Source organism: Chiloscyllium punctatum, chromosome 2 (genome assembly GCF_047496795.1).
Source record: "Chiloscyllium punctatum isolate Juve2018m chromosome 2, sChiPun1.3, whole genome shotgun sequence".
In the NCBI taxonomy this organism is placed as follows: Eukaryota; Metazoa; Chordata; class Chondrichthyes; order Orectolobiformes; family Hemiscylliidae; genus Chiloscyllium; species Chiloscyllium punctatum.
In genome coordinates, this window is record NC_092740.1 from 43,382,146 (window position 1) to 43,409,186 (window position 27,041).

Below are 27,041 nucleotides of genomic sequence, written 5' to 3' on the forward strand. Positions count from 1 at the left end.
TGTAGTTCATAGATGTTGGGTTGTTTTAGTTGTTTAACTCTGAAGATTCTCTGAGTATATAAACTGCCTTATTAGAATTAATCCAGCTTTTAAAAACATGTTCCTTGCTCCCTGAATGATAACTGCACTTTGTGGGGATAGATACTTCAAGGAAGAAGAGCAGAGTATAATTTCACTACAAAATCACTGATACAAATGAATCATTCTATGAAATGTTGTTAATGGAATGAGTTGCTTGAAAAATCAGCATTTGTTTCCCATTCCTAACTACTATTGAACGAAGTTCGGGTGTTTCTGAGGGCAATTAGAAGTCAAACATATTGCTGTAGGCATGGAACCAGACAAGGTAAATATGGCAATTTTTTAAAAAATCCTCATGGGATGTGGGTGTCACTGACTAGGCCAGTGTTATATCTCATCCATAATTGACCAAAGGCAGTTAAGATTCAACTATATTGCTGTGGGTTTGGAGTCGCATGTAGGCCAGAGCAAGTAATGATGACTGTTGCCTTCCCTAAAGGGAAACAGCAATGGTTTTGTGGTGTCATTGACACTCAATTCCAGACATTTATTGTTCCCTAAAAGACATTAGTGAACCAGGTGGATTTTTTTTTAATAATGGCTTTGTATTCACTGTAACTGAGACTTGCTTTTGAATTTTTAAATTGAATTTAAAATTTATCATTAACCTTGGTTTCTGGTTGACTGGTCTAGTGATATCACCACTACTCTACTGCCTGAAATGGCCCATGGTATTTTACAGATGAATAATGTGAGGAAGATTCTATAATGAAATAGTTTTTAATGGATTTAGGAGGTTGAGAATAAAAATACCCTACGTTAATGTTCCATTTTGTCATGAAACTGTTCTTGTGTTTAAGGAAGTATACAAATAGCATGTTCAAACAGTCGTCATAGTAATATTGAAGTAATTCATCTTGTGCCTTTTAGTTTTCAGCATGGATTTGCTGCTGTTTCTACCATGCTTTCCCCAGCGACCAACATGAGACAAAAAGGTGCCCTCCTACGCTTGAGGATCACAGTGACTTCATGCTGATGCATTGAATTTCCAGCATTCTTCCCCCTCATAAGCCAGTCGCAGTCCTCAGTCTGCATCTAATTGATGTAGGCTGTCATTTGACATCTGCGGCTGATCTGTTCCATTTTAGCATCTGTGTGTAGTTCATCTGTATGTGAAGTTCATCTGCTGTTTACAATTTAACCAAGCATTTTTTTACAAAAACAATCTCATTCTGGATCAAAAACAATAAGTTGAAGGCGTTAATTGTTTTTAAAAAAAAGCATGTTTGTTGTTGTAGGCCTACATAATCATGGCCAAAATTTCAACATTTTTGCAACAAACAAACCGAATTTGTGATCTTAAGTTGCTCAAATGTTTGCCATCTTTGGGGTCTACAGTAAGGTGTACTTTCTTTAAGTCTTACTCAAGTCTTTCTAATTAGCATTCTATAATCACTGAACTCATTACATTCTTTTTCTGGTCTAAAGCCAGTCCTAGCTTCTAACATCGAAACTGATTTCTTATAAAACTAATTCAGGGATGTCTAAGCCCTTTTGACCTCTGGCATTTGCCCTTTCTCTTTCTTACGATCTCCCATGAAGAACGTCTAGTTCTGATGGAGATTTTGAAAAGCTTTATTTCTGTTTTGTTTACAAACTATATTTCTACTGCATTTTTAGTTTGTATATTTGTTACATATGTATTTTCCATTGTAATTGAAAGTTCTGAAATCTTTTATGATGGTATGGGCTGGAAGGAGGATTACTTGAAACATGTCAAATAAGGATTTTTCATGTTGTAACAGATTGGAGTTTTAGTTATGACCAGTGTAGACATACTGTTGAAAGGTGAATGACTGACTGTTTTAAGCAATATTGATAGAAGGGGTGTGCATTATTGTGAATAAGGTACGCCAGCTAAGCTTAGGTGAAGCCCATTGCATAAATTGTTCGCGCACTACTTTCAAAAGGTGCACACCTTCTGTTCATTAATGCAATTGTGCAAAATCTGTTCTGAATTGAAATAAGTGTTGTTCCTGATATTTAATCAGAACTAGCCAGTTGTGTTTCAGGAATACATTTATATGCTGTTGATATGTTACTTTGTAGAACCTCAATTCCCATGAAATTCTGTGCAGACCTTTTCTTTCTTCCTGTTGATTTCCATATAATACTTTTATGCCGTGTCTGTTACTGGATGCAGCTAAAATTAGACTTAGTTTTTATGACTGCTGGATTCCAGAAATCTTTCATTGTGAAGTTGTTCACAACATTGTAAAGTTGTGCACAACTTTACAATGTTCCCCACTTGTTTTGCGGTTAAGAATTGATTTTTATTTTAATAAGTCTAGCATTTAGAGTCACATAAACCATTTAATATTAATAATTGGTTATTATAACTAATATAAGCATATGAATATCAATAATTTGACCAGCAGACTTTATTTTTGCAGCACAAGATCATCGCTAACACTATTGTGTATATATGACAACAGATTCAAATGTGAAAGTGCCTAAATTTGAGGATTGTTATGCACTCAGTAAATTGATTCTTAAGAAAGCTGGTATGTAAGAATACTGTGTCGTGAAGATTAATCGAGAACACTTATACTTAAATTATCCTTGAATTTCTAGGCTATACCTTATAAATCCAAACTTATATAATAAAAATTTTTCTGATCAGCTCCATACTTCACCAAATGCACTTCATAACTGTATTTAAAATTAATTTGTAATAAGTAACAATAAATCAACAGGAAGTAAGATTTTCTTGAATGCAATGGTTTTGCTCTATTCAACCAGATTAACTGGTTATGTGGACCTACTGTACCATTAAAATGCAGAAAACTGGATGATTTGTCTGCTTTGACATTGAGGGAATGTGGGAGAAGTCGATGCTAGTTGGTTGCTTGATGAGGATATGAAATTAAATTCACAGTGCACTTCCTAAAGTAGCTATTACAATTCCAACTATGTGCAAATTTGTTTTTAAATAGATATGCTCCACTAGTCCCTCACCCAAAAAACACATCCAAGTTGCTAACTGGATCAGTTTTTTTTGACTCTGTGCCCTCCAACTTTAAACTTTTGTCTTCCAAGTAATACTTTAAAAAGGGATTATTTCTTGCAAGAATTTCCCTATTTCCTTGAACAATTTTATATAAAATTGATATTCCAGTTGCAGGTATTAAAATAAACATGAAAACCAGAATTAAGGCAGTAAATTGGATATTGTGTGGCCTCTTTGTATCGGTTTGGATACCTCTAGCATTCAGAAATCGTGTTAATGATACACCCCAGTGGGTGATGTTTATCGTAAAGGAATAGTGTTGGTTGTGGAGTACAGCAAGTGAGGCCTAACATTGCAGTGTCATATTTTGGGAGTCCTGAAGCAGAGCACTCATGGCAAATCTCAGAAGTTCACCTCCATCATGTGACAATTTTCTGGCATTCATTTTTTTCAACAAAAAAGGGGAATATTTGTGTTTTGAGGGATACCACGCATAAGAGCACCTTACTACAAACATTAGTAAGATAAGTTAGGTAAACTCAAATTCTACGATTAGCATATATATGAAAAGTTTACATCCGACCAGGTTTTAAGCTTTTGGGATAATTTAACTTGATGTTTTGTTTGTCGTGGAAATTATTTTTGTCCGCCCTGTGTAGTAATGGTTTTCATTTGTGCAAAAAGTTACAAATGGGAATGGAAATATGGAGATTGTTGTCACAATTGCATAAATGAGTAATGTATTGGATTCTACATTAACATGAGGTTCAGTAGTTTACAGAACTAACTGGTTTATTATGCTGCTTACTTTCAGCAACTGTTAATTTCAGGTTGTTTAAAAACCCTTGCATTCAACACTGAGTAACCAACATATTATCGGGAACTTGGTGGGGGGAAACTGTAAATTTAATTGATTATTCCAAATGAAAAGCTGTTATATACCTGACTAATTTATCAATGAGAACTTTAGCAATGATCCAGGTTAAAAACCTGTTAAGCTAAATTGAGCTAACTTTTAATAAATTGGGAAGTTTACGTGTATAGAACTTGATATTGCTAGTCACAATTGCACTAAATGTGATGTAATTTTGAAATTATTCTGGTATAAAGTGATTACACTAAAAGGGGATTGTAAAGTATTGAAATGTTTCTGGAATGTAAAAACACGTCATTTACAGGTTAAAAAATTGACTTTTATTTCAAAATCTATTGAGTGTGTAGAATGTGGTCAGAGATTTGTTTTATGAAAGCTTTATATCCTGATTTAGCTTTGTGTACAGCAAAACACTGGTTAATATGTGTCTGTGATGTTGGACTGTAAAACAGTTTTTCCAATCAGCAATGTGCAAAAGATAAGTTTATAAAGTTTAGTTCCTCCATGTTATCACAAATTAAAATCCAGTATTTAAAAAGTGAAAAGTATTAAAACATTATAGAATATCTTGGATATTTTGTCTGTCTTTTTTGGAAATGTTAGTTATGAATAAATAGTAAATTCTTGCAGTTTCAATACAACGTAAGTGTATTGATCAGTTTCCACTTCAGTATTCCCTCATGAAGATGACATGATAGTTGATTGGGAATAAGAGCTTGACATATGTAATTGTACCTTTCATGACTTTAGCATTGCATTTTGTTTCTCCGCATGATGGATTTCAAATTGTAATCACTACTGTAGAAAAAAACAATTGCATGAAGTCCCATAGACAGCAATTGGATAAACAACTACATTATATTTGAGTGATGCGTTGAGTGAGGACTGGTCAGGATACCAGGAAAAAGATGATCTTTGAAGGATGTTATGTCATATCCACCCTAGGGTTCATGCACGGCATGTCTGTTTTCATGTCTAATTTAAAAGGTGACACTTCTACAGTGCAGGTCTCCTCACTGTAATGAAATGTCAGCCTAGATTATGATTTCAAATGTTCGGTTTAAGGTTCATATCTGAACTTTTAACTCTGCCAAGAGCTGACTGCAGAGTAGTCAGTTTAGTTTTTTTCCTTGCAATTCATAACTGGTTCCATTATCTCTGGGAAAATTCTGCAGGAAATGTTGTTTGAAGAATGAGGAGCTCTTTTCAGGGATGTTCTTATGAAGCAGCTTCTGTGTAATTCATAACTGGTTTGAAAACAACCTTCAGGTTGGGGAGATACTGGAAGAAAATGAGTAAAATGCACTCAAAATTAATGGTTAAATATGTTTGAACTGCGAGAAATATTTTCTATGTCACAGATACATCATTCAATTTGTCTTCTACCTATCACTACTGAAATATAAAGATTATTCATCTATTGTGATTTTTAAAAAAAAAAATCATAACCTGTTTGGAGTGGTGGTATTTTCGGTCAAGACTGTTAAATTTACTTATTGCTGTGAGTTAGAAGTATTTTATTTACCTGCGTTCAGTAAAATAAGCAGTGCCGTCTTTTTCTGCTGTGGCTTCAGTGGGTTAAACACCCTATGTAACTGAAAAAATGGTGAGAGATGATGAAACCTAAGATGATAGGCTGAAGTATCTCTGATTTATTTCAATAAACATAGGTGATATTCCACCACCCTGATTCTGCACTTTAATTTCCCAATTGATCGTTCCTTTTTTGGAAAAGTTCTACTTTTTAGTAAATGAGTGGATAAACACTCTGGGTACCACAGTATAATAATCTTCAATACATATATGAATAGGATTCAGATTTTGGAATTGGTAGTTTCTTTGGGTATTTTATCTGTGAAATCTTCTCCAATTAGAACCTTTGCCACATGTGCTCAGTGTTTGTTCGGAATTTTCTTTTAAGTTGCTTTTGAAAAATCTGAATCCTTAACAAGGGAATCAAATCTTCAGTCCATCTTTCACCTGCCAAGGCAAGGGCTTTCTGCATCAGCAATAGTGGATACAAATTAGTGTTGTATCTCTGACATTTTATAAATACACAGCACAGATAGAGACCACTCTACGTGCTACGTGCTGATGGCAGCACAATAGTTCGAGTGAAGTTGATCAAGAAAATACAGGTGAGAAGTATTCAGTGAGTCCGACAAAGGTGAATGTTTTGATACTTTATTGCAATTTTTAATAAACCAAGGATCTTAGTTTGAGCGCTTAATATTTTGAATGAAATTGTAATTAGGCCAGTGCCTTGGAATTTGGTGACTTTGGCCATGATAGTTTCTGATGTAAGATCAGCAACCTGAAATATTAACTTTGTTATTCTCTTCTCAAAGATACCTGATCTCCTGAGTATCTCCATTTTCTGTTTTTACGTTGGTCTAGATGGTCTTTCTGCCTTTTCAATCCTTTAAACTCTAATAATGTTTTCTATTCTTGCAACGTGGATTCTTTAAGGGCAGGTGTCAGCATTTTCCTTTGTTCATCCATGGGGTGAGAGCATCGCTAATTTGGCTGGAATTTGCTTATCCTGAATTATCCTGGTGAATGTGGTGGTGAGCTGCTGCCTGCAGTATAGGGACTTGCACAGTGCTTTTGGATGATCAAAATCCTGCAAGTTTCTCCCCTAACAGTGAAGGATGCTGTGAAACTTGCAGGTGGTGATATTTCCATTAATCTGCACCCCTTCTAAGTGGTCAAGGTTGTGGGTTTGGAAGGTACATTGGTGAGTTACCATCTTACTGACTGTCACACTCTTCTGCCTCTGCCCATCAATGGGGAGTGAAAGGGCACCAGTGCAGATTTGTGCTTGCAGATGGTGAGGCCTTACAAAGTTTTGGGTTAAATTACTCACTGAAGGAATCCTAGCCACATAGAACAGTTAGTCCCATTCTATTTCTGATCAGTGATAACCCCAAAGGTATTAATAGTAGGGATTCAGTAATGTTAATGCTGTTGAACGTTGATTTGGTATTTTGTTTTTGCTGGAGATGGTCATTGCTTGAAAATTAAGACACAAATTCAAGCTCAGTCATGAGTTACTCTTTCATTGGTGTCTTGCTAATTTGGGGAACTCTTGTCACTTGAAGATGAAACATGAACATTGTGTGTGAGTAGAAAATGAGCTGTGCAGGCCAGCTCAGTCAGTGCTGTAGATTTAATTGTGAAGAATACTTTAAGTTCTTCAATGGTTGCAAGGACATCAATGAAAAAAAAGTTGGACTTAAATTTGGAATGTGCCCTGATCTTTAAACTTTCTTGAATTAATGATTGCTTTATTTCTCTCAGAAATTTGGAATTATTGAAGAGAACTATGGTGCAACAATGTTCAAGCTTAAACTGTAGAAGCTGAATGTCTGAAACACACACAAATTGCTGGAGAGAATTAGCAGGTCTGGCAGTATCTGAGTAGTGAAAGCAGTTAATGTTTTGAATCCAGTGATCCTGGAGTTTCTCCAGCAATGTCTTTTTTTAGTGTTCAAGTTTACATTTTTAATTATTTAAGTACTGTTGTTTTTCTAAACACTTGTTTGCTTTTAATAAACATGTTGATAATGGATGATTGAGATCATATAATGAAATCCTAACAAGTTTTTTGTGCATATACCATAGGTGAAAGACTTTGTTGTTCAGCTTTGGATGCAAACCCATATATTTTGTGGCTAGGACTAAGCTTCTACTTTTGAGTACAATTGGTGTATGGTACCCATTTAGAAAGTACTTTTCTCCTCTTCAAGTTTGCACATTTTGGACACAATCTGCCACTATCCAGCAACATTCTTTAAAAATACTTTCTAAAGCATCTTTGAAAATATTATTTTTCAAAAATAATTTTGAATGACATTTGGTTTTTATCAAATAATTATACATTGAAGGGTAGAGAATTAAAGAGCTTTTAACATGTCCATTGTGGTAAAAGTATCAGCTGAATTTCATGTTTTTGTTTTAAGAACTTTCTCTATGGCCTTCAAATGGTAACTCAAAAGATGATTTTTTTTAACTTTCATGATATGTGGGCATCACTGGCAAAGCGAGTGTTTGTTGCCTGTTCCTAACTTCCATGAGAAATTCACTGAGTTAACTGCCACTTTTAGTAGGGAATGCTGTTGCGACTAAGAAAGATGGAGACCATAAAGAGAGGCATAAAAATGTTTCTTAAAAAAAAATTGGAGAAACTTAGCAGGCCTGACCGCATCTGTGAAGAGAAAGTAGAGTTAGTATTTGGCCCAATAACTCCTCTTGGAATGAGACCCAAAACATTAATTTTGCTTTTTCTCTTCGATGCTGACAAACCTGCAGTTTTTCCACTAATTTCTGGGGTTTTTTGATTTCCAGCATCTGCAGTTCATTTTTAGTACAAAAATAAATGATTGTGGCAAATAATTTTCGTTTAGAGCATTATTAGAGAATTGAATGCATTGCAAAAACTTGTTCTTTTGTTACTTGGCCTGTATCCAAGTAAAATATGGTGTAATATCCTTTACTGCTTTTAGCAAACTTCTTTGGCAGTTCCTCATTGTTAAGGATGACTTGCTTCCACTCTGGCAAGCATTACTTATTTGTGTGCCTGACTTGCTATATATGGCTTCCAAATGATTACCCAGTGTTAATATTATATTGGCTTAACATTCTTTCATCTCTCAAATTGCAGCTTAAACGTAGCCTATTTGTTCCAGACCTAGTTTAGTGGCTAGTTTTTCCCTTTTCCTTAGTTTGCTATTTTCACAATAAAAAGTACTCCGTTTTACTTGATATACTTTCTTTCTCATTCAGACCAATTTTTTCCCTGAGTTCTCTAATGGTTGCAAAACTATTCACTATTTCCACTTTATCTGTGAGTGACATTTGTATTGCCTCAACCTTTTTACTTTCTAGGGTCAAAATCAGAATCAAATAATGTTATTTCACTTGTTTAAAGGACTCCAGTTGTCTAGCTCCATTATAAGATTGTATAACAAATGTCTATTTTTGGTGTCTGTAAAACATTTTCCATGATTTATGAACATTTCTTGCTGGTGACCTTGAATTCTTGTGCATTTGCAAAATTTTCATTTTTGGAATCATTTTCCCTTCCTACAGAATCAGAAGTAGTGAAATAGGTTTGTATTTTCAAGTGGAATCTTTTACTAAAACATCGTGTGAGGGGGCCAGATTTGGTATTCAAATGCAAGTGACTTGGAGCTTCCCCTCCTCTGATAGGTAACTGCTTAACATTTCTTGGTCTCACTATTCCAACTGATGGAGAAAATTAAAATCATGAAGAGTAACTAAAGCATCTCCATCATGAAGTGGTTATTATCTTACACCTAATATATAAATTTGAGTGCTCATGACTGAAAGATTTGATCAATGTTCCTTAAAGTAAATGCAGAGCATAGTGTGCTGGAGAAACTCAGCAGGTATCTGTGGAAAGAGAAATGCTTCATGTTTCCACTCCAATATATCTCCCCTTTGGAACTATTCTAGTATGTTTTCCTTTCTCCATGGCAATACTATGACCAATCACTTATTTAACAATTGTTATCATCTGGAATTTGGCATTCTTTCATTTTCCTGCACTAATCAGGAAATCTCTCTTCAGCAATAGTATGAAACCAGTGTAGATTGATTTTGTATCGAGTATTAGTCTCTATCAAATGAGGTTTCAAATCAAAAGTCTTTTACAAAAATGTATTTTAATGAATTTTTCACATTGTAAACGTTTTTACTAGAATTGGTATACTGGTAGTTGCTTCCAATCTGCTTTTCATTAGCAAAAACCATTACTTTTGTCACTTCAATACATCACAGTACAGTCTTTGTTTTGATATAGTTTCAAGCATATAAAGTCTTGGGCCTCTCTAAACAGCCAGTTACATATTTTTTGAATCAACCTCTTCAGATGTTACACACCTGGTGCAACTTGAACCCAGCCCTCCTGATACAGGGATAAGGACATTGCCACACAAATGGCCCAACATACCATTCAAAAAATAGCTCAGGAAAGTATGAAAAAAATTGGTGTTTCACATTTGCTGAGGCAGAAAGAATAACATCAAACTTGACAAATGTTTCCAATTGTATGCTGTTCAAGCTGCATTTTGATTTTTGGAGTAGTGTATAAATTCAATGAAAAATATTTCTTGATTGAAAACTTATTTCCCTGGCTTAACAGCACTGTTGGTTATTGATACACTTTCCATGTCAGTTGAATTTTTAGTCTTTGCTTTGTAAAATCATTATTAATAATCTGTTTGACATTATGCAATGACTTATCCATCTTAAGCAACAATATTGCAGAACACCCGAAAACTGCAGGTGAAGGCTTAGAATAAACAATCTACATCTACTAGCTGTTTGAAACTACTAGTAAAGAGGATATGTGTCCAGTAGAAATAGATTGCCCTGATTTGTCCCTTTTTTAGGGAATGTTCACTCCCTCCTAACCATACAAACTGGAATATCTATCTTTATCTACTTCTGGGGTAGATAAGTGATATGGTTGTATCTGAAATTTAAAACTTTAAAAAATGTACCTGCCTGAAAGAAGACAGCCTTAATTGTGTGCAAACCTTTGCAATTAGAGAGTTAATATAATAAAGAGTAAAAATTAAAATCATTCAACTTTGGATGAATGAACAAGTTTTTTGTAACAACTGGCCAGGAATCAATTAAGTACCAACTTCACACTTGTTCTAATACAATCTATAGGTAAGGGTCATGAAATTCACAACCATAAATAAATAAAACCTTTTGAAATCTTAAGTTTGTCATGATGTACAGTACAGAAAAGATAGACAATTATAGGTTCAGTTGTGGCTAAACATCTGGCAAAAATACAGCTTGGTCACAACTGCTCAATTCATGCTATTAGAGGACATAAACAGCACAAAGATGGTTAAGGAGGTTTCTGTTTGAGACAAAGGGTCAGTCAGGAAATTCCAGGTCAATTATCCGCAGACTAATATTCACACCAAAAGGCTTATTCATATCATGAACTTTACCAAATTTTGAAAATTGATTAGTTTTATCTGATTCAAGCAGTGAAGTAGTAGTAGTAGTATTTTTGGCTAAAGTTAATTGTTTGAATTCAAAGTGTGTGTTAAAACTCAGTATAGGCATTTTGACTTCTCCAGATATTTACATGTACTAACTCTTCCCTACTTTTGAATTTCTCTTGAAGACTGCAAAAGAACAAATGTAGTACACAAAGTGAACAATTTTCAAAAAAAGTCTGTTCCAATATTAATCTTACTCCAGTAACTGCAGCCAGGGATTTGTTTTTAATCAAACGAGTGCAGTAATTGTTTCCAGTAAACCTTTTCACTCAAGACTGGTTATTGCAAGCTTTGAAACTACGTTATCAAAAAAAACACAAATAACTTATGACAAAGTTTAAGACAATATGATTAAGCAGAACTAGCAAACATTCACAAGGTCATTTTACAGTTTCTTCTCATTGTAGGTTCTGCAGGCTACTCTTTTGTACCACTGATTTCTGGGCACACTACTGGATACTGGTATCTTTGCTTTGGGACCATATGAACTCCATTTCAGAAATACTGGTTAAAATTGTACAAACCAGCAATTTCAAAGTCATGAACACACTAAGTTGTCCCTTGGTTCTAAACAAAAATCCAAAGCATCTTTCCAGTGTACAAGTGCCAGTCTTTTATAGTGAATCCCTTTCATACTCAAGCTGCTTTCTTTGTACAGCTGCTGGGGAGCAACTGGAGATTAACCTTTGACCTGCAGATTTAAGCAAAACATTTGCAGATTAGTTTAACCTATTGTACAGTGGCAGTTTAAATCTGCATCTAGTTAATAAATATTCTCTTTTCACCATTAATTGGTACTGGCTTCTTGATTAATCAAATTTGTCTTCCCATAAGTGCAAAATGTAAAAGGTATGTACTTTTGAACATACAAATAAGTAGACTATTCAGTTTTTCCATTGAATAACAGCCTTCAAAATTTCTCTTCATCTAACAGAAGACCTCCACAAAGGGGGAAGTAACCTTCTAGCATCAATCCTGTCAAATTATCAAGGGAATGTGTATGGTACAAATGTTACTGGATTAGCAATTCAGGATTCAAAAGTCTTCGTAATGGTAATCATGAAACTGCATCTTGTAAAAGCAAAACAGGCAAGTAATCTGTCACTCTTGCATAGATTGACAGCCTCATGAAAACTACTCAGTACAAGGACAACAGTAGTTAGCATTACTGCCTCACAGTATAAGGGACCTGAGTTCAATCCCAACCTTGGGAGACTGAATTACACACCTTCAGATTGTGGGAGGAAACCCACTCAGACACAGGGATAATGTGTAGACTCCACAGAGTCACCTGAGTCCCTGGTGCTGTGAGGCAGCTGTGCTAACCCCTGAGCCACTGTCACCACAGCCATAAATGGTTGAATGATATGGTACTCAAGTATTAATGGCAGTGTTCAAAACATGTAGATAAAATTACTTTACACTAAGTTTAATCAAGTTCATGCAATGTAGTGAAAATGATTTACCTGTTGTGAATCATGTGGCTCTTCACCAAATGTCCAGCTGCCAGGGCTGCCATGAGAGACAGCTCACCTGCCATTACTGTACCACAAACTATCTCAGCCAGCTGCCGTGCATTTTCACCAGGACACTCCTGACTTGCACCCTGAACACCAAGCATCTAAGAAGAAAATGTAGAAGTATTTGAGGAACAGTATAGTGTAAGCAGATGTGGAGAATGGGGAATTTGGTAATGGTTGGAAGAAAGATGTCCCTTTTGTTTACCTTTTGCAGGGATTGCTCCTTCTGGGAGACCCTGTCCACTTCTTCTCTCACAAATCACAGAAGGTGTAACACTTGTTCATTAACCACCTCTCTTCACTATCCAAGGCCTGACACACCTTTCTAGTGAAGCTGCACTTTACTAATCTGGTTTTCTACATTGGGGGAGATGAAACATTGCCTGGAATATCCTGATTTCCATAATATTTGTGGCTGTAAAAAATTACATTTCCAGTTGCCTGCCACTTCAGCATACTGTTCCTATGCCAACGTTTAACTCAGGCCTGCTGATAGTGCCTTGAATCTTGAAGCACTGAGTAACAATGAGAACATGAACATCCTTTCCCCATGTCCAGTATCCATCCTACCACCCCAGGCCGTTTTGTATGGGTTGCTCCCAGCACAGCCAACCCACTTCAAACCATTCACCCTTCTCATTAGTAACTCACCCAGCATTTATTGCAGCCTCTCTTTCGGACCCAGTTTCCTCACCATTTCAAAGCAGAAGAGGTGATCTCTTACAGGATCGATGTAAATGTTTCTCCTGACTGATCAGAAACTGGGGATAAACTCTCAGGCCTGGCTAAAAAAAAAAGGGTCTTGGACGAAGCAGCAGGGACCTGTAACTGTCAAAAACAAAACCCACAAGTTTCTTAACTATCCATTCTGTTGCAGCATAGATGGGTAAGCCATTTAAAACAGATTAAGAAAATGCCACAGGTGGCAAACCTTTAGCGTTCATTGCCACAGAGGGCTGTGGAAGGTAAATCATTGAGCAAATTAAAGACAGAAGAAGTTGACGTCAAGAGACATGGGAGATGGGTGTAGATCAGATGTAATCTACAACCGTGATCTACTCCTGTTCCTATGTTTAGTTCCTTCTAAAGTAAATCTTCCTTACTATACTGTAACTTTCAATGATTTCTTGTTCCAATGTTCAAGTACATTGAAGTTACTTTTGGTCCAGAATATGCCCGATTGTTCACTTCACTAGACATTAAAGATTTGAATTATCTTAATTTCAACTCCATCACTGTCTAATAGAAATGTGAAATTAAAGCTGTGCTGAAGATTTGAATATTGAAAATTTCGTGGATTGCCTGGTTTTGTACACTTCAGGTCACTAATGTTTTGCATCACTCCTCACTAAGCAATTAGCTGTTGATTTTCATATAAATGCACAAGTAGTTATAATGTATTCTCTCAGGATATGAAGCAGCCAAGTATTTGACTGAAACTAATTTGTTCTTCATGTACTAATTGATGTAGATTGAAACAAAAAAATTAATGAAAAAGTAAAAAAATTCTTTACATGAATCCTCACCTGCAGGCAAGTTTGCTGTGGTGGCAAGTTGGTTCCTCCTCCAACAGTTCCAACCTCAATTGATGGCATGGTGCAGCTAATATACAAGTCTTCATTATTGGGGCCTGTTGATTCCATTAATGTGATACAATTCGAGCTACTAACATTCTGAGCTGGGTCCTAAATTAGAAACATGTAGTATCAACCTTTTTATACAGTATGTAAACAGATGTAATCCACAAGTTACTGGGTACAGAATTAAATGTTTGTGGGTTAGTAAAATTTTGTGATACAAGAAACTAATGTCAGGTTGTGTTCTTTCATAACCTTAAATATGCACTACTGGGCAACATTGCCACTATAAATATGACCTCTATCCATTTCAATGGTGTACTTATTTATACAGTCAGCCAAAGCATGAAGTTAAGATCAAAAGGTGAGTAGAGACATTGATACTACTTCTGAAACAAACAAGCTACAGGAATGGTTATATTGGAATATGCTGTAGAAGTTAAACAAAATGTAAATTTATTGAGTTATTAAAATTGGAGCTTATGGTTGATATATATCCAGTGGTTACGGAAAACATGATTAGCAAGTGTCAGGCAGCATTCAATGCACCAACAGCACAAGGACTATATGGTCTTAAAGAATTCAAGGAAAAGTGGATCTCTCCATCTCCCGCGGTTGCATTGCTGCCTCACTTGTTTGTTTGTTTTTCGATAACAGTACGCTTTCATAGTTTTTAAAAAAAAGGGAAACCAACAATAAGTTTAGTTAAAATGACACTACTCAGAACAGTCATTACAAAACTATAGGAGAAAGTGAGACTGCACATACTGGAGTGTAAAGAGTCAAAAAGGGTGGCACTGGAAAAAGTACAACAGCGCAAGCAGCATTGAAGAGCAGAAGAGTCAATGTTTCAGGTAAAAGCCCTTCAGCAGGAATGCCTTATGCCCCAAAAAAAGAGATTCTCCTGCTCCTCAGATGTTTGCTGTCCTGCTGTGACTTTTCCAGCACCACACTTTGATTCTAACTATATAATTTTGTAATCAAACAGCACTGGAAACAGAACCTCAGTCCACTCATCCATGCCAAACAGCTATCCCCAAATTTAATTAGTCTCATTTGTCTGTGCTTGGGTACCTGTCCAAAAATCTTAGGTATTCCGGCAGCTCATCCCATACACACACCATGGTGAAAAGGTTGCCCCTTTGGTCCTTTTAAATCTTTCCCCCCCTCATCTTAAACCTATACCCTTTGGTAGTGGTGTCCAAAACTAAAGTGATGAAGACCTTTGCTATTCAGCTTATCTATACTCTTCATCATTTTATAAACCTCTATAAAAAGTCACCCCTTCAGCACTGACACTCCAGGGACAAAAGTCCAGCCCCTCCTTATAACTCAAACCTTTCAATTCTGGCAATAGCCTAGTAAATTTTACTGCTTCTTTTCTAGTTTAATAACATCCTTCCTATAGCAGGGTGACCAGAAATGAATGGAGTACTCCAAAAGTGGCCTCGCTAAAGTCTCTTACAGCTGCAATACTATATCCTAACTCCTATATTTATCAATAAAATCCAAAGAGTTGAAAGGACAATTAAAGTAACTATGGCTTTAGAAATCATGATTTCACCAACATTGGACTAAATTTTCCATTAGTCTATATAATACCATGTTTGAGTTGAGACAATTAAGGAGGATCTCAATTTTTCAGGTCTAGCTCCTTTCCCAGTATATTTAGAGTGCTCTCACTGAAGAAATGCAGATTTTCATTATTGCAAAACCTGTACTATTGCAAATGCAGTAAACTAAATCAGAAAAATTCCTACACCTACCTGTCCACAGGCAATATAGATAGCTGTAACAATATTTGCAGCATGTGCATTGTAACCACCCAGACTTCCAGCCATTGCTGAACCCACCAGGTTTTTGCTAATATTTACTTCTACAAGAGAATGTGTAGAAGTTTTTAATACCTGAAGAAAACAAAATGCAGAGAGAACCGAATTACTTGTTATAATCAAATGATTTGTTTAAAAAAAAAATCAATTAGTGTACATCTCATTGAAAATGTGAACCATGCACTGTGCAAACATTGAACACAGATACCTCACACACAACTTTGGCTGGAATGACTGCTTCACAAACAATAGACTTCCCCCTTCCCTCAATCCAGTTAATTGCAGCAGGTTTCTTATCTGTGCAGTAGTTGCCACTGACTGCTAGTACATGCAAAGATGGGAACTCTTCCTGCAACCTGGAGAGCGCCTTTTCTGTGCCCTATAAAACAAAGGCAAAAAAAGCAAACCTAATACCAAATTCTGAATTATATGTAAAAAGTTCTCAATCCATCCAATCCACATAAACACGTGCTTATACAATTTATACAGCATTTTGCTTTTCGTACTATCCACAATATTATTTCCTGTTATATGACTGTTGCATCAACATACTTTGCCAGACTGAAGCTTACTACATTTAAAACAAAGGTAATGGAATTCTTAAAGACGAAGCAAATAATATTCAGAAACTACAGATTAAGAACAGCAATCTGGAAGTCGATGGCTTGTCTCATTGTTTGTTTTTTTTTCCCCCAAACTTCATTTTTTTTTGGTGCTCTTTGAAGAATTTCTTTAAAAGGAGGAATAATTTGCACTGGCTAAAGGGAGTCTGTAAGGTTACTGAACTAAGTTAGCTTTATTGTCACATGTCCTCAAGAGTACAGTAACAAGCTTAAGTCACCACTTACAGCACCAGCTTTGTACAAAAAAAAAGGTACCTAGGTACACACCTTAGTTGTGGAATAGAGTAATAAAAGTTACATAGCATAACCATAGGTCAGAAAAGGCTAGTTAAAAACAAAAGATCACAGTCTCTCGCTGGGGACCTCTGTGTGGTCTGACTACCATACTACAGCCACTGGTACCCTGTGACGCTGAAAGAAGGGAGGAGAGGGGAAGAAATGACAGAAAAAAAAAGCACAGGTGGAACAGAGGAGCTCCAGCTAGAGTGTCTTACTCTGCCGCCGTCTTACGTGTTCATGGATAGAAGACTGGCTGTCTGGTAAAAAGGCAGTGTGTACATATAGATGTTTAATTGGCAGAAAATATTTAGTAGTGAGTCCTGCAGGTGTCTGTGCTGGGGCATTAGCATTTTACAATTTATGCCAATGACCTGGCTGAGGGGACCAAAAGGTCTAAAAGCTTAATTTGAAGATGTTACCACAGATAGGGAAGTATAGACATGTCAAGACAGTTTGCAGATGAACAGAGGTAAACAATCTGCCAGATGAGTAGGTTGTGGAAAAACATTAAGTTGTTCACTTTGGGAGAAAGTATGAAAACAAAAACCAGAACAACTGTGGAATTCTAAGATACAGAGGAATTGAGGTGTTCTGATGCACAAATCAAAAGATTAGTTTGAAAGCACAGTGCTAATGAATAAAGCTAAAGCTATGATTGTTGAGAGGAAATCAACATAAAAATAAAAGTATATTACACTCTACTTATACAAGGCTTTGAAAGACCATACCACAAATAGTGTGCAATTTTGGCCTTCTTATTTAAGGACATTATAGTGTCCTATACAAAAGGAAGCTGTCGATGAACCCATATAATTCACCAAACAACAATCGTTTCACAGTCAGATTCTTTAGACAATCTATTCCAGATTTTTTATTGATTTCAAATTGCAGCATCTGTCATGGTGGGATTCAAATCTGGGTCTCAAGCTTAAAAGGTCTAGTGCTAATAGCATCACTTCCCCATATAATAAACCTGTCCATTGTTCTCTAGCCATCCCACTGCCCTGTTCCGACATATTAATACACAGTTTCTTCACACAAGTACTCCATAACCTATTGACTATCACCAGTATCTTAAAAAGTTATACTTGCCTTTGAGATCATGTTCATGCCCATGGCATCCCCAGTCTTTGACTGAAAACGGATATAAAGATTGCGTCCAGCAAGCCCAATCTGCAGCTTCTGAAGCCGGGCATATCTGCAGATTAAACATTGCAAGATTTAATGGAAGACGACTTTGTTGTTATGTAAACCACAGTTGATTTGTAGAGGTCAGAAGTTGCAGTCAGTTAATATTGTTTTGTTTCTTAATTCCAAATGATTATAGGGCTACATTTCTGCTGGTTGGAATAGGTGACAGAATCTTCCAGGTCTCAGCTGAGCTGAGGAGAGTTTGTGGTAACTTTGCAAATTAAACCTAATTGATGCTTGCTTGCTGAAAGATGTGGTGTAGGATTAACAAAGACACAAGGAAGGACTGGACAGAGTCGACTGCAGAGGAAAACAGATGACCACTATAGAAACAGATTAATGCTATTTCTCTTTGATCCTTCCTGGGCCTCATTCCAACTTCTGAAGCAGCAAATACATTGTTTGGTTTTCTGGAGTATGCATCCTCAAAAAAAAGTGTGCATACAATAAAGTAGGTGGGCAGTTACAGTGAAGAAATATGAAGTTTATAAATGGATATGGATTAAGGACATTAGTGCAAGGTTATCCATTTTTGGTAAAAAGAACTTACATAAAGACAGTTCAAAATGCCTTGGTGCAGTGGGATCTGGGTGTGACAGGAACCTAGTAGAGTCATAGAGATGTACAGCACGGAAACAGACCCTTTGGTCCGACCCATATCCCTCCAAACCCTTCCTATTAAAATGTTGCAGCCTCCACCACATCCTCTGGCAGCTCATTCCATACACTTGCCACCCTTTGTGTGAAAATGTTGCCCCTTAGGTCTCATATCTTTCCCCTCTCACCCTAAACCTATGCCCTCTGGTTCTGGACTCCCCGACCTCAGGAAAAGACTTTCCCTATTTATCCTATCCATGCCCCTCAACTTTGTAAACCTCTATAAGAGGTCACCCCTCAGCTTCCGACACTCCAGAGAAAACAGCCCCAGCCTGTTTTCAGCCTCTCCCTGTAGCTCAGATCCTCCAACCCTGGCAACATCCCTATACATCTTTTCTGAACCCTTTCAAGTTTCACAACATCTTTCCAATAGGAAGGAGACCAGAACTGCATGCAATATTCCAACAGTGGTCTAACCAATGTCCTGTACAGCCACAACATGACCTCCCAAAACCTGTACTCAATACGCTGACCAATAAAGGAAAGCATACCAAACGCCGCCTTCACTATCCTATCTACCTGCGACTCCACTTTCAAGGAGCTATGAACCTGCACTCCAAGGTCTCTTTGTTCAGCAACACTCCCTAGGCCCTTACCATTAAGTGTACAAGTCCTGCTAAGATTTGCTTTCCCAGCATGCAGCACCTCGCATTTATCTGAATTAAACTCCATCTGCCACTTCTCAGCCCATTGGCCCATCTGGTCCAGATCCTGTTTTAATCTGAGGTAACCCTCTTCGCTGTCCACTACACCTGCAATTTTGGTGTCATCTGCAAACTTACTAACTGTACCCCTTATGCTCACATTCAAATCATTTATGTAAATGACAAAAAGTAGAGGACCTAGTACCGATCCTTGTGGCACTCCACTGGTCACAGGCCTCCAGTCTGAAAAACAACACTCCACCACCACCACCACCACCACCACCCTGTCTTCTACCTTTTGAGCCAGTTCTGTATCCAGATGGCTAGTTCTCCCTGTATTCCATGAGATCTAAGCTTGCTAATCCATCTCTCATGGGGAACCTTGTTGAATGCCTTACTGAAGTCCATATAGATCACTTCTACTGCTCTGCCCTCAAATCAAGTTTGTGAGACATTATTTCCCCACGCACAAAGCCATGTTGACTATCCCAAATCAGTCCTTGCCTTTCCAAATACATGTACATCCTGTCCCTCAGGATTCCCTCCAACAATTTGCCCACCACCGACGTCAGGCTCACTGGTTTATAGTTCCCTGGATTGACAAAGTAGACAGCAGATAATTCACCAAGTGGAGCAATCTAGAGTGACAGGATATAGTTTTAAATTTTCTGCCCTTTAGCTTAAAATGGAGGAGCAGAAATCTCTTCACTCAAACAGGTGTATATCTATAACATTCACTACCCTAGAGTGTAATGAATGCCAGGGCATTGAATAAACTTGAGAGACAGATTTTTAAAAAAAAATTAACTCATTACTAAAGGGTTAAGGAAAGCAGACAGGGAAGTAGAGATGAAAGTAGCCATGACTATAGTAAATGGTGGAGCAGGTTGAATGAGTAAATTGCCTATGCCTGGTCCTAGTTCTTTTGTTCTCATCACAATTGTGGTTTGTAGACAGAGTACTATGTGCACTTCATACATTCCAAACATTTGATCTAAAATTCAGAGACTTCTTCACGAATAGGAATATATTGATGTTTCCCAAATGTTTAAAATCATCCTGTCTTCTCGACACTTTTGAAAGATTCTTGGTGGAAATGGGTTGTACTCCGTTTCAAATTCAAATAGTGAGAAGCTGATATCTTTTCCTTCCAAAGAAGCCAGAAGTTGCTTTAAACTAGATTTAGAGCTAGACCAAACTCAAAACTCTAGTCACACAACTGGTATACAGTGATTTAATGTCACTTTAAATAACTTCCTCCAGGCGCATAATAGAACCATGTTCTTAAGTTATACAACGGTTATGTTGAAACTACTGCAGAAATTCACAATGTCTCGTATAAATACAAAATCGAATTTTATTTTAAACACAATGCAGCAATACTTAAAATTTTAAAACCACGTGTACATTTCGGAGTCCGTATATTCTGCTGGAAGACTCCAAGGTAATTGAAACAAAGACCTTGGAGGCAGAAAGCAGGGCGAAATTGGGAAGAGGAAAGGGAAAAGAAACAGAAACAGACTCATCACTTCATGACAGCCTAACACCACTGAATAACAGAAAAATCTTAAATTCAAGAGTCTCAACCCAATATGGTAGAATACACAAAACCTCACCTGCTAGTGCTGTCAAACATTTCTTTCATAATTTGAAAGCCTTCAGGGGTCTCGAGCCATGTTTTCACTTCTGCTGCTTCACATGCAGTTGGCAGCATTACAACTGGCCCTCTAGTCATTCCATCTGCCAAAACGCGACTCCGCGCTCCACCACCCAGCTTAGATTGAAAAGTTTAAAATATTTAGTTGCACTAACATGAAAAAAAGTTAAAAAATTAAAATATTTAGTACTCAACTCTAAAGCATTTGATTTTTGTTTATTTAATTTGATGTATTAAATGTCACATACCAAAATAGAGTGAAAAGCATTATCTTATGTGCTTTAGAGACATATAGTGCTATAGAAGGGCCTACAGTTTAGAACAGTGCAAGATATAATCTTATAGCTACCGAGGCATAAAGAGAAAGAGATTAACATTAACAAGAGGTCCATTCAAAAGTCAGATACCAGAGAGGAAGAACCGTTCCTGAATCTGTTTGATGTAACAATGGAAAAGTTTACGTCTACTTACACATATTGCCCTGCAACCACGGTTAGTGCTCGCCACAAGACAGCCTTCAGTAGTTGCCATGGGCACTTGGAACTCCTTCCCATTCAGGAAAAGTGGACCAGCAACTCCCACTGGGATGGGCATATAGCCAATGATATTCTCACAGCAAGTGCCCATGACCTAACAGATCAGGTTAGACAAAGTAAAATTCACATATATTAAAAGTGGAATTCAATTTTCAAAATCAAAACTACAAATCCTGGATTTAAATGTCTCCTGTAAAAGCTCAGCTGATTAAATAAATGACTTATTCATATCTAGATATTCCCAGTTTCACTCAATTTTCCAGAAATCAATTGGTGGTATAAAATGGTCTCACAGCCCTGGGTAAAAATAAACTAACCAAGTGGTTCCCACTTCAGGATGCATGTCAATAACATTTGATGACAGTATCCACTTGGATGTCAAGTGAAGGCCATGAAGAAACTTCACTCCAGTTTATTAAAAACTTCACGCACAAAGCGTGCAAGATCAAGTGCAGATACCTGAAATAGGGAAGTCAACTCCATTGGTAGTACATGATTTAAAAAGTTAATAGACACATATGAAGTACAACTGAAAGGAGCTTGACATAAAATTTGATCTCCTATTCCACAATCATTGAAGGAAAAAAAAAGGGGTCAATACAGAGACGTTTGGAGTTTCACAGATGTGTAGAGTTGTCATATTCCTCCATCAGACCTCTGATTCTTGTGGTGCAGTGGTAATGTCCACAGGAGACTGGGGTTCAAGTCCCTCCTGCTTCAGGGAAGTACATAATAACATCTCTGAACAGGTTGATTCGAAAATCTTACCACAGACCCCTCGGTTGCAGGATTGAGTCACTACTGACTGAGAGGAAAGGGAACTAAAAATTGCACACACAAACTCAATATCCTGCCTTCACATCAAGTGAAAATCTTGACAACAATTATTCATTTCATTCTTGGAAAACTAAAATATGCATCACTAAAACTGGTCAAAGTTTAAAAATACAATTGAAGATGTTCTAAAGTTTATAACTAGTTTTCCTTTAAAACAGTTTACCTCATTCGGAGAAAAAAAGATGAATACGTTTTCCACAGATCTCTAACTGCTCACTCTTAAAACGCATTGAGATATGGAGGTGCTTTTCAATCTCACTCTTCCAAATCACTAGTATTAAGAATTGACTTACCAGTGAGTAATCATAGTCCTTGTAAGGAAGCATTTGTAGTGCAGTAGTTTCTGGCAGTTTTTCAGCCAGGATTTGTCTACGTATGAACACACCACGTTCTGGAGTTTCCATCATAGTCTCCAGTTTGTAAGCTGGAATGTGTTTGGCATTCACCAGACGGATTACCTCAGCATCAGTAAGGTATTTTGCTCCTCTCTGGATGTAATTATAAAAAAAAACTTGAAATTAAATTTAAATCATTAGCATTCACATAACCTTACACATTTTACAAGCATTCTTGTGTGTGTGCTAGTGATGCTGATGCAAGGCCAAGTGCTGGAACATGGAGTCAGAATAGTTAGATGCTGGTTTTCAACTGGTGCAGACTCAATGGACTGAAGAACCTTTTTCTCTGTGCTGTTGAACTCTATGACTGACTACCTTACCAGAGATTTAATCACAAGAGCTCTACATTAACATTTATTCTTTAGCAGGTTTATTGAAATTGAAATAAATAGCTACCAATTTACTATAAACACCTGCTCCAGAGGTATTTGGAACACATTTGGAAGTGTTGATTAGAAAATATCTAACCTTTAAACTCAAAGTTGGCAAAATAATAGTGCATCTTTAAAAAAAATTATTTAATTCAATTTAGAGCCCTTTTAATTAGCAATAAGAGTGATTAAAATTCCTCATTCAGCTGTTGACATGCATCAAAAATTGAGAAATTAAACATCCAAATTCAACTAAATTTAACTGTGAACCTTCCACAATTAGCATTGGCAAAAAAAAATACTTAGAAGTTCCTATGTTAAATGCAATAAACAAGGCATAGTATAGAAATTGGTGCCTATTTCTCAGCATATATATGTTATCTACAATAAGGTGAGCTGAATGCTGCAGTGGTAGTCACTGGATTAGTAAATTGAGAGGGCCATTTAATATTCCGAGGACCTGGGCTCAAGTATACGACTGCAGATGGTGGAATTTGAACTCAATTTAAATCTACAATTAAAGAAGTCTATATATGACCATCAAATCATTGATGTAAAAAAAAGCCCATCTAATTCACTAATATCCTTTTGGGAAGGAAAACGGTCATCTTACCTGGTTTGGCCTACATGTCACTCGAAACCCACAGCAATGGTGGGTGGTGCTCAAGCTCTAGTGTAACAAATCATTAAAACACTGGCTAGGCCAGAAACAATGGACTTAGCAGGGTCAACAGGCTAATACCAAAATTGGAGAATTGACTCAGACTGGTCAAGCAACAGCCTGACAATCATACAGTTACACATAATGCCCCACAAAACACCATTCATTAGGTAGGTCCTGTCATACCACCAGGATTGATACAGCAAATTTGGCAGCACCCTGGCGTATAGTCCTAAGAGTTGTAAACACGTTCAGCACAGTGTACACAAAAAGCAGGACAAATCCAACTTAGCCAATTACTGTTCCAGTCTATTCTCAATTGATAAGCAATGGAAGGAGTCATCAACAGTACTGTCAAGCTACACTTGCTTACTGAAGCTCAGCTTCAGTTCAACCAGAGCAAATCAGCTCCTAACCACATGAAAGCTTTACAGCAATGGGGTTATAAAGACGTCAAGAGAGAATCCAGCTCACTTCATTTTGTTAAATTTATTCTTCAAAATGAAAGCTGTATTTGACAGTGTAGTAAAGGAGTCTTTGGAAATGTGGAGTCACTAGGAATCTGGAGAATACCACTACTTGGTGCCCTAAATGTCATACAAGGAAGATAGTTGCCGTTCTTGGAGATCAGTTATCTCTGCTCCAAGACATTTCCACAGGAGTCCCTCAGGGGAGAATCCTAGATGCAACCAGTGTCACCTATTTCAATAATCTTTCTCCCATAAGATGATCAGAAGTGGGGATGTTTGCAAATGATTGTTTAATATTCAGCATATTTGCCACTCTTCAGATACTGAAGCAGTCCATGTCCAAATGAAGCCAATTTCCAGGTTTGGTCTAACAAGTGGCATTCACACCATATAAGTACCAGGAAATGACCATTTAAAACAAAGAATGCAACCATCACACCTTGGTGCTCAAAGGCATTACCACTGAATCCCCACCTAACATTTTGAAAGGTACCATTAACCAGAAGCTGAACTGGACTAGCCACTTAAATACAAGATTCTGGATTAGTGGTGCTGGAAGAGCACAGCAGTTCAGGCAGCATCCAAATAGCTTCGAAATCGACTTTTTGGGCAAAAGCCCTTCATCAGGAATAAAGGCAGTGAGCCTGAAGCGTGGAGAGATAATACAAGAGCAAATCAGAAGCCAAGAATCTTGCGGAAAGTAACTCACTTGCTGGCTCCCCAAAGTCTGCCCACCATTAAGGCACCAGGAGTGTGACAGAATCTTCCCCACGTCTGGCTGAGCGCAGCTCCAATAATATTCAAGAAGCTTCACACCATTTGGACAAAAGTAGTCCAATTGACTGGCACCATATCCATAAACATTTACTCCTTCGAACACTGCTGTCCAGTTCCAGCATGCATCACAGAAACTCACTCAAATGGTACCTTCCAAACCCATGACCCTTGAAGGACAATGGTAGATGTGAATATTACCACCTGCAAGTTTCCCTCCAAGACACTCACCATCCTGACTTGGAAATTATTGCTGTTCATGCTGTGCCATGAGATCAAAAATATGTGAACTCCCCCCATAATGGCACCACTCCCCACACACACACCACAACAGTTCAAGGAGGCAGCTCACACCACTTTCTCAGGGGCAACTTAGCAATGGGCAAAGAACAACACACCTTGAATGAATAGAAAGTCAATGAATCCACTGTAATGGAGTTCGATACAGGCACAAACAATATCAGCATTTGACTAAACAGTCATTGAACATGATTCAAATCAGACAGAAAACATTCACATTTCTTCAAAAGACAAATATACTAAAAATTGTTGAAACAGTGACTAATTAAATGAGAGATCTTTTACCTCTGGGCTTCGGAGTATGAACAAGCATTCTTCAATTGATCGTGGTCCTAATGGAAACTCAATATCCAGTTCTTCAGGTGTTCCTGAAGAGGAGGAGCTAGGAGGCGTGAAGTCTCCGAACACAAAATTTGCTTTTGATGAACGATTGACCGGTTTTGGGATCGAATACACAATAGGCTTTATGACTTGGTCTGCAGAAAATATTACCTGCGATTAGTTTATGAAATAGAGCAAGGGAAATAAAAGTGAACTCTCTCATTTCAAAACAAAATCATCAACTTGTACAATATGAACCCAATATCTGTAATCAGAAGGACTGTATAAACCCAATGAAAATGTAAGCCTCAGACAAGCTCAAAAATGTATTATCTATATCATGCAATTTTAAAAGGCGAGACTTAGAAGCCAAAGAATCTTACCAGCGTAAGAATTTGAATTCAGTCAAAAATATGACAATACAAAACAGATTAAGAACTAATTCATTCAAGTATTTTAAAAAATGAAATTTGTCCCCCTTTAGTTTAGTTTGTGCACATTCCAGTAGCTCAATTATGGAAAATTCTATTTTAGTACATAGCAACTATAACAAGCATATACAAACTCATACCTGTATTTTTATTAATTGGTTCATCTGTTAAACATGATTGGAATCTGGTAATTCCAGTATTATTCATGCAGTTATCAATATCCTTCTTCTGTCCCACCAATGAGAAAGACGACTGAGTTTCTGCTTTCTCAAAGAAGATGTACTTGATAGCAAGGAAGAGTGCTAGACCAAGAGTAATTACTTGTTCAATATCCATGCTGACCATCCTGTATCAGGTGAAACAAAAGAAAGGAAATGATGCATTAACCTGTAGGATTCATTTATGGAGTTGTATTAGGCTACAAACTCAAAACACTTGCCTTGTCCAATACAGTTAGAATACTGCATCCAGTACAGTTCAAGAACAAGAAAGGTCACCAGGACAATCTCTAGCTTGAAAAAGGACTAACAGATGGCCAACACAAACATTTCATGGAGTCTACATGAACTTTAGCAATAAAGTCCTTTATGGCAGTCTGGTCAAGAAAGTAAGTTCACAGAACCCAGGGCAAATTGCCAGGTTAGATCCAAAACTGGCTGAGAGGCTAGAAACAGGGAATTTTGTGAAAAGGATGTTTGAGAGACTGGAACTCTGTTCCTAGTCAAAGTTCCACAGGGCTGAGCTAAGAGCCTTGCTGATTGAGGTCTATTTGAATGATTTGGATTTAAATTTAGTGTATAATTATAGAAAACCGGTAGAGTAGTAAAGAGGAAGGAAGAAAACCATGAACTGCAGAAGGATATCCATGCGTTAGTCAGGTGGGCAGAACAGTAGGCAGTGGAATTCATCTCGAAACATACTTGGTTAGGGCCAACAAGGCAACACTACAAATAGTAGTACCTGGCAAGTACTGAAGATCAGAACTTGGCATGTACATGAACAGATCTC

General features: G+C 37.2%; 2 protein-coding genes across 6 annotated transcripts in view; one reads left to right on the forward strand and one right to left on the reverse strand.

The window, feature by feature from the left end:
- LOC140453274 (ceramide transfer protein) overlaps positions 1-4,476 on the forward strand; it is a 112,134-nt gene extending 107,658 nt beyond the window's left edge. For all 5 annotated transcript variants that reach the window (XM_072547831.1, XM_072547840.1, XM_072547854.1 and 2 more), the window contains one exon: positions 952-4,476. The gene's annotated coding sequence lies outside the window, so the exon portion shown is untranslated. The remainder of the gene's footprint in view (positions 1-951) is intronic.
- Positions 4,477-9,573: 5,097 nt separating this feature from the next.
- Positions 9,574-27,041, reverse strand: part of hmgcra (3-hydroxy-3-methylglutaryl-CoA reductase a) — a 41,502-nt gene continuing 24,034 nt past the window's right edge. The window contains exons 10-20 of the mRNA XM_072547872.1: positions 26,174-26,379; positions 25,567-25,757; positions 22,601-22,795; positions 21,406-21,564; positions 20,894-21,051; positions 17,878-17,983; positions 16,092-16,262; positions 15,818-15,958; positions 14,001-14,159; positions 12,421-12,575; positions 9,574-11,645 (exon numbers count right to left, since the gene is read on the reverse strand). Coding sequence (XP_072403973.1) covers positions 11,591-11,645; positions 12,421-12,575; positions 14,001-14,159; positions 15,818-15,958; positions 16,092-16,262; positions 17,878-17,983; positions 20,894-21,051; positions 21,406-21,564; positions 22,601-22,795; positions 25,567-25,757; positions 26,174-26,379 — 1,696 coding nt within the window. The 3' untranslated portion in view covers positions 9,574-11,590. The remainder of the gene's footprint in view (positions 11,646-12,420; positions 12,576-14,000; positions 14,160-15,817; positions 15,959-16,091; positions 16,263-17,877; positions 17,984-20,893; positions 21,052-21,405; positions 21,565-22,600; positions 22,796-25,566; positions 25,758-26,173; positions 26,380-27,041) is intronic.